The 7,644-nt window shown below is 38.8% G+C and overlaps 3 protein-coding genes across 4 annotated transcripts in view; 2 read left to right on the forward strand and 1 right to left on the reverse strand.

Annotated features, from left to right (window-relative positions):
• Positions 1-303: 303 nt before the first annotated feature.
• On the reverse strand, positions 304-5,114 carry LOC122344761 (peptide-N(4)-(N-acetyl-beta-glucosaminyl)asparagine amidase-like). Its single transcript, XM_043238324.1, has 11 exons — positions 4,927-5,114; positions 3,992-4,106; positions 3,607-3,825; positions 3,361-3,523; positions 3,044-3,263; positions 2,614-2,735; positions 2,280-2,536; positions 2,023-2,199; positions 1,701-1,889; positions 934-1,111; positions 304-789 (listed from the first exon to the last, which is right to left on the reverse strand). The coding sequence occupies exons 1-11, from the start codon at positions 5,025-5,027 to the stop codon at positions 614-616; spliced, it is 1,917 nt and encodes a 638-aa protein (XP_043094259.1). The 5' UTR covers positions 5,028-5,114; the 3' UTR covers positions 304-613.
• A 1,004-nt stretch (positions 5,115-6,118) lies between these two features.
• On the forward strand, positions 6,119-6,949 carry LOC122346055 (nuclear transport factor 2-like). 2 transcript variants are annotated; one of them, XM_043240712.1, is made up of 4 exons: positions 6,119-6,191; positions 6,360-6,525; positions 6,630-6,701; positions 6,791-6,949. In XM_043240712.1, the coding sequence occupies exons 2-4, from the start codon at positions 6,427-6,429 to the stop codon at positions 6,926-6,928; spliced, it is 309 nt and encodes a 102-aa protein (XP_043096647.1). In that variant the 5' UTR covers positions 6,119-6,191; positions 6,360-6,426; the 3' UTR covers positions 6,929-6,949. The 2 variants fall into 2 exon arrangements, with proteins under 2 accessions (XP_043096647.1, XP_043096645.1); XM_043240710.1 differs by having other exon boundaries at positions 6,125-6,223.
• Positions 6,950-7,150: 201 nt separating this feature from the next.
• Positions 7,151-7,644, forward strand: part of LOC122346050 (nuclear transport factor 2-like) — a 4,656-nt gene continuing 4,162 nt past the window's right edge. Inside the window, exon 1 of the mRNA XM_043240703.1 lies at positions 7,151-7,159. Within this exon, the coding sequence (XP_043096638.1) occupies positions 7,151-7,159 (9 nt within the window). The remainder of the gene's footprint in view (positions 7,160-7,644) is intronic.

Genomic DNA, 7,644 nt, shown 5'->3' on the forward strand with positions numbered 1-7,644 from the left:
TTCCATTGAAGTAGTTCAACTATAGTGTAGCAAAAAGTGTAAGCACGACTGAAGAATTAAATAATTTAATGTATGGTTAAAAGGACATATCATTACACTTATGAACAGAAAAAAAAAAAAATGCAAAGTCAGTTTTAAACTCAACGAAATGACAGATTTTACATGTCCAACTTTGGTTATATCTAAAAATCACATTACTTAGACGTTACAATAAAATAGTTTAATTTTCCAGCCGGCTAGCCAGAGTAATTTACAGTAAAATGTATTTCTGGCAAAAAAAAGAAAAGAAACAAANTTACATGTCCAACTTTGGTTATATCTAAAAATCACATTACTTAGACGTTACAATAAAATAGTTCAATTTTCCAGCCGGCTAGCCAGAGTAATTTACAGTAAAATGTATTTCTGGCAAAAAAAAGAAAAGAAACAACAGCCAGATAAAAATAGCATACAGTAAAAAGACATGCAGATGAGACTTGATGCCGGGCTTTAAAACAACACCGTTGATTGCAGGGTTGCGTCTAAAAGGAAAGTAAAAACTTACTTTTGCTGAAACATTTCCTCAGCGTTTCACATGTGTACTTGCAAGAGACGTAAACATGCTAATCTCTTATCAAGACTCTTCCATTTCAACCAAGATTTCAAATAAAACTTTCTCTGTGTCTTTTATACTCTGTCTGAAGAGCTGAGCGTGTTGCCATGACACTTCACCCTCTCCTCCTGAGAGCTCCGCCTCCACAATCAGCTCTTTGCCTCCGGACAGACTTGAAGAGGAGTGCAGTTCACCATCTGTGAAAACAAACCGATTACTAATATTATAATCAAGCTTAATTACTGGCAATCACGTTACGTTTAAAAACCCATTTCAGAAATGAGCTCTTGAAGCGCAGAGAGCAGTGATTCAGCTGATGCATCAAACGCTGAGACTCATACCTCCGGGGAACTCTATGGTGGTCTCGGCGGAGCGTAAACTCCAACGCACGCTGCCTGAATGGAAGGTCTGGCTGAAGGCTCGGACCGAAGTGGACTTTATCTTCATCCCTACTGGAGCGAAGTTCATTTTCCAGCTTATCCTACCGAAGGAAGAACCCTCCGTTCGTGCCAAATACACCTACAATCACAGAATCAGAGCTGTAAGTACTGCATTTAAACCCAAATTAATACATTTAGGGGAAAATGGCTATTAAGGTCTACAAGTAGAAATGCACCGATGCTGGTATGATTCATTTAATGGCATATGCACAACCTTTCAAATCTTTATGGTCAGTAATATTTTAATACCTTTATTCAGCAAAGACAAATTACTTTCATTATGGGTTAAGTGACAGTAACGGTATTTATAATGTTACAAAAATAAGGTTCCTTTGAGCATTCTATTCATTAAAGAATAATGAAAAAAAGTGCCATGTTTTCCACAAAAACATTAAGATGAGTAACGACTGCTGAAAACTCTGCTTTGTCATCACAGCAATAAATAATAATAATAAAAATAGCAATAATTGTGATAATATTCCACAATATTACCTTTTTTATTGTGCTGTTCAACAAATGATTCTTGGATTTAACAGTATTATAAAAAACTAAATAATAAACATTAGCATTAAATAGACCATTAATTAAAACAATAAGTAGAAATTGCACAAAAAAACCTAAATGTATTACTAATATTAGTTACATAAGAAAAGTTAAAAGAAACTAACCATATGCCAGTCATTCTCTTCTTTCCTGAACATATTTTCTGTCCTCCAAGCACCTCTCTGCCATCCTGGGATAGTCTCTTGGCCATTGCTCACTCTGAAGTAACAGTTTTTGGTCACATTATAAGAAATATGGAACAACTTCTTTTGCTTTTCAGATTCTGAAGGAATAAAGACGCATTCCTGTTCTTCCTGGGAGAAAACACACATAAAAGGGGAGTTAATACACACAAACAAATTTTTATTAATTATTGCATTGGAGTGATATTTATCTTCCTTCAATGGCATAATCAGTAAAAATGAGTCCTACAGAAAAGCATCTCACCCCTTTAGTGTCACTTGCCCCAGACTCCCCTCGGGCCACCCTCCAAGCCAGAGATCCTGAGATGCGACCCCCCAGCTCTCCAGATGTAGGAGTCTTTGGAGAAATGAACTCGACCAGCTCCACCAGCAGTCTTTGCAACAGCTGCTGCTTCCTCTCTGCTCCTAGAGCCTGCTGCCTCTGCAGGAAATGGAAATGACAGTCAGATTCATTTATGCGAGTCAACAGTGAAATGAGGCGCACGGAAACGAGAAACGTACCGTAGCGTTGAGGCCGTTAAGCGTCTGCAGCAGCCTCGTCTCCTGAATGTGTGTGCGTCTGGAAAGGACCTCTGGGTGTTTACAGGAGTACCTCCATGTCACATCCACAACCTGGTCCTTAGAGAACGCCAGGATGTAGGAGAGTTTCTTCCCCCAGCCGATTTCATACAGGAGGGGTTTATCGCACGCGTTTTCACAAGGGTCACAGTGCAGCCAGCGACACTGCGACTGAGAATACACCTCCGTCCACACGTGATCTGAAAGCAGGCCAAAACTGAGTGTTTCTGCTCGGGAATCATATCACCGTGGTACAGAAGTGCTGTAAGATTTGTACCCGTGCTATCCCAGATGTATCTGGCCTCAAGGCATAAAGCTCGGCAGAGCAGAGTGAAACAGTTGGCCCATTCCCCACAACGCCCTCTTCTGGTCTCCAGAAGCTTCTCTGGGTTATTGTACCTGGGAAAGTAAAAAAGGTCAGTTTGTAACTAACATGAATATCATTGCTCTTTTAGAGTCACGTGGATTACTGTCGTGCGTCATTTTATCCAAAACCTAAGACAGGAAGGTCATACAGGTGTGCAGTGACACAAGCGTGAGTAAATTATGACAGCATTTTTGAATGAACTGCTTGTTTCTATTTTTTAATTCGACATGGGTAATGCAGAATAAAATCATATAAAGTTCCACACAGGTTCGTGATCTTTCAAAATGCGTAAAGCATCAACAGCGCAACTATCTTATAGTGACGAATAAAGCTGATGTACCTTGGGAATCTAGTGGAGAGCTGGCAGGTGTGACAGAAGTGGTTCTCCACGCGGCCTGCATTCCAGCGTAGGTCATCATCTGAGGGGGAGAGGGGTCCAGAAGGCTGGGTCGGACCTCCACATCGGCTACATGGCAGATTGTCCACCCAAGTAAAGAAGTCTCCTTTGAACCACTGCAACAGCTCTAAAACTAACATGTCCTCCTCATCTAGATTACAAGCTGGAACACAACACAAACATTTTCTTAAAAATATATTCTATTATGTACATATATTACATGTTCAAACTGATGTAAAATGATATGAGGTCCCGCTAACCTGGTTCCACGTCCTTGGCTTGTTTCAAGCGTTCTTTAGCTCTGGATCGGAGCAGTTCATGAGGTATGCAGCTCAGGGCCTTCTGCTGCAACTCGGGGCTCTCGTATATCAACACATGCTGGAAGTTTGACTGCACAGTCTTCTGAAATGTCCCACTGCTCAACTAATATACATTAAAACAAGAAAAAAATAGAATGACATGAAGTACAGAAGGAAACCAAAAAAGAAAAGAAAAAAAACCCTCACAGTGAATGGCAGAGCAGCTGGTGGTGGTGCAGGTGCAGGTGTGGAGATGGCCGAGGAAGAAGAAGCAGAGGGCCCTGCTGGTGGTGGAGGATGACTTTGTTGGTTGGACGCGGCTTTACTCGTACCAAGTCTCTGGTCCCTTTCAGCAGCAATTGACTCCCGCACCTGCCTCAGCCTCTCCACAGATGCAGATTTAGGAAACACTAGGTGGGTTTCAGCCTAACGTGGACACATACAAAAAGCAAATCTGACATGTTATGATGTTTCTAAGCCATAAAGGTATCTATCTATCTATCTATCTATCTATCAAAATGTGTGATTGTGAGTGTGTGTGTGTGTGTGTGTGTGTGTGTGTGTGTACTTGGTCATATCAAAAGGCACCAACCTCCTCAAATCCCATCTCAAAGAGACATTCAATGGCTCCTTTGACTGGTAGGAGCTTGGTTGAAAATGTTGGATTTCCAATTCTGATTGATCTGTATTTATCCTCATTTGGGTTTCTACAAAAAAATTTGAAAAACTTTGTACTCAAGTATTAAAAAAGTAGACATACTTTTTTTTCTGACAGACATACAGAAGTTTGATTAAAGGGAGAAAACAAAAAAAATGCAACAGCACAGGTCAAACACATATCTAGCGCAGCAATGACAATTAAACAATTTTCGTTTATCAGATGAACACAAACTAAGATATAAATCTTTCTTTGATTAACATTCATTCATTCATTCATTAACATAAGTATGGGGCATCCAAAAATAATTCAATCGTGTGCAGTCAATATATTACACAGCTAACGGCTCTATCAAAACAGAAACAATACTGGATGATCTTTTTAGGGGGAAACACAACTTTGCTACCTCATGATGCTTGTTCAGATTTGATGGTGAACTGTTGGACCCAGGCTTTTATCTGATGAAAGTCCTAACTGAAGTAGAAATGTGTGTGTGCTTGATGCGTACGCTTACCTTATTTAATGTGCATAAGATAAAACAGAAATGGAATGTACTTTTTTAAGTTGAAATAAAATTGCAAGGAGTAAAAGTGTAGTCAAGTAAAAGTAGTTTAAGTTGCACTTGAATAAACTAAAAACCCCCTCAAATAATACTTAAGTACAGTAATCAAGTATTTTGCATCCCTGGGTAGAAACAATATATATCATACAAAGGTCGTGCAGCATGATTAATGCAGAAAAAGTAATTTGGTTTAGTCTGCTGTCTGATGAACAACACATCCTCATACAAGAGTCTGTCATTTCCAAAAAACCAGGCGTAGCAACATTCCACCCGGCATTCGGGAACGTCTCCGCAACAAGCCACTTACCTAAGGATATTGTCCGCGTATGTAATGAGCAATTTAGAAACATCCAGAAACACTTCTGTGGTATTTTCACACAAAGCAATGACTCCTTGAGACCCAGACATGATTATGCATTTAACTTCTACGGCAAATTACATCCGCAAAACACGTAACCTACTGGCATTCATAGTTGCTAATTCACAGGTGTCCGTTTTGTGCCTGATACTTATTTTCCGGGAAGATATATTGTCAGCTATGTTTATTTGTTGTTTAATTTTTCAAGACGACTATGAAATATACAACAAAAATAAACATGTTTTAGAAAAATGTTTTTACACGGCTGAGCCGTCTGCATGAAATCATGGACAGACAGGCGATCTCAGAGACCTAAACAAGCGAATTTAGAAATGTTGGCATGATAAAAGTCTTTTAAAAGTCCTCCCCGATCGCACCAGCAAATATTGTATGCGTCTGCTATTTTATAAAAAGTTTTACATTATGGTTTATTAATTTGCTGTCGTTACAATGTGTGACATCAAAACACAATATAAGGCGCACATTTCACGTGATAAATATATAATACAACACTTATCAAAATTGCATATTATATTGCTCTGAAAATAAAATGTATAAATGTACATTAAAATTATAGAGGATAAAAATGAAATACTCTATGAAATCGAATGCTTGCCTGTGTAGCTGTGCTCGTGCGAAAGAAATAAGCAGCTTCGTGAAGAAAAGAATGAAGGGATTAAATTGTAGACATTAAATAGTGTGGGTGAAATATTGAATAGACATATGTACAATAATTAATAGAACATTTAATAATAATGATACACGCCACGTTCGAATGTTTATTTTGCATTTTTGCTCCAGTTTGGTTTGAAAAGAAAATGGTCTAATGAAGTCTGACGCCAGACCATTTAATTTAATACGTAAATCTATTTGCTTTTTTATGTCTATAACATCATTAATTTTATATTACTATGAAGTGAAATCAAATCGGATTTTTGGTTTTATTAATATACTTTTGTTTGCATGACTTAAAATAACGTCTCAAACTGTAAAGTGTTGTTCTTTTAATTGTGAATGAACGTTTATCTTTTATCTGTGTGTATTCATACGCATATAATTGTTATAAAAACATCGCACTCATACGGACAGAAGAAATCGTCCGGTTTCTGAATCCAGTTCGCCTACTTTCCTAAAAGCTGATCTCAGATCTGCTGGTAACCTTTTCTTCGCTGCTTCTTGTTCCGGCCAATAAGGCGCGAAGTTACTCAGCTCAGGTAGCGTTGCGATTACATCGAGGTGGTCGTTTGTGAGTTTAAAAATTATGTTTACAGTAAAAACGTTTCAAACGGGCCGTTGTTCCGAATACGTATTTAACGATATAGCCGTTCGCGTTCGTTCAACTGTGTGATCAAACAAAGTTCATTTCTAGTGTTTGTTTGCAGATTCGGCTACACGTGGAAATTTTCTCTTGTCGAACTCGCACGGGATCTTTTCGTACAGCGAGGAACAATGGCAGAAAAACCGATGTGGGAGCAAATCGGCAGCGGGTTCGTGCAACACTATTATCAGCAGTTTGATACAGACCGCGTGAAGCTCGCCGACCTGTATGTAAGTGGATTAAGTTATTGTACGGACGACTATGAGCCCCGTATTATGCGCCTCTTTATACGCCTATATATCTTATTACTGTATTACTTTTTTTTCTCCTCTAGACTGATGCTTCCTGTTTGACGTGGGAAGGAGAGGGATTTCAAGGGAAGAACGCAATCATGACCAAATTAAGTGTAAGTTGGCTTATTTTACGCTTGTCATCGCTGTCATATACACACTGTCTTCCTGATTCCGTTCTAACAGAATGTGCCTTTTTTTGCAGAGCCTTCCTTTTCAGACCATTCAGCACATCATCACCGCTCAGGACCATCACCCCACTCCAGACAGCTGTGTCATGAGCATGGTCATGGGCCAGCTTAAAGTAAGACTGCATTTACTAAAAACAGTTCTGTTTCGTTAGACAGCTGTCAAAACGTAGGTTTAGTTGATCTTTATTAGTTGTTTATATTTAAAATAAGTATATCTGTGCTTCGTGTTGCGTGTCTTTAAGGAATAGTTTGAGCAAAAATGAAAACGTTCTCACCCTCAGGCCATACAAAACGTGAATAAGTTAGTTTTTTCATTAAAACTTGGGGAAATTTAACCTGACGCCACCTGCTCACCAGTGGATTCTGTGCAGTGAATGGGTGCCGTCAGAATGGAAGTCCAAACAGCTGATAAAAACATCACAATAATCCACAAGATCCCAGTCCATCGATTTAATGTCTTAATGTCTGTAGAAACAAATCCATTATTAAGACGCTTAATGCTGAAAATAGTCCTCTATCCACAATATTATTTAAATTATGTAGAAATCAAGCACTGATCTGGAACAGGTCTAAACAAATATGTTAGTAGGTTTTGATGTGAAAGGACAACAGGGGACACACAAAGAGGAAAGTTATTATTGATTATGGACTGGTATTTTTGCCGTTTTGGTATTTATTGTCAGCTTTGGACTCTCATTCTGACAAGACCCATTCATTGCTGTAGATCCATTGGTGAGCAAGTGAAGTAATGTTACATTTCTGCCCATATGTTCTGATGAATAAACAACATCATGACATCTTTGACGGCCAAGGGAGAGAGCATTTTCAGCAAATTAAGTTTTGTGTGTTCCTTTTAAAGGGTTACTCC

The sequence above is a fragment of the Puntigrus tetrazona genome, chromosome 5 (genome assembly GCF_018831695.1).
Source record: "Puntigrus tetrazona isolate hp1 chromosome 5, ASM1883169v1, whole genome shotgun sequence".
In the NCBI taxonomy this organism is placed as follows: domain Eukaryota; kingdom Metazoa; phylum Chordata; class Actinopteri; order Cypriniformes; family Cyprinidae; genus Puntigrus; species Puntigrus tetrazona.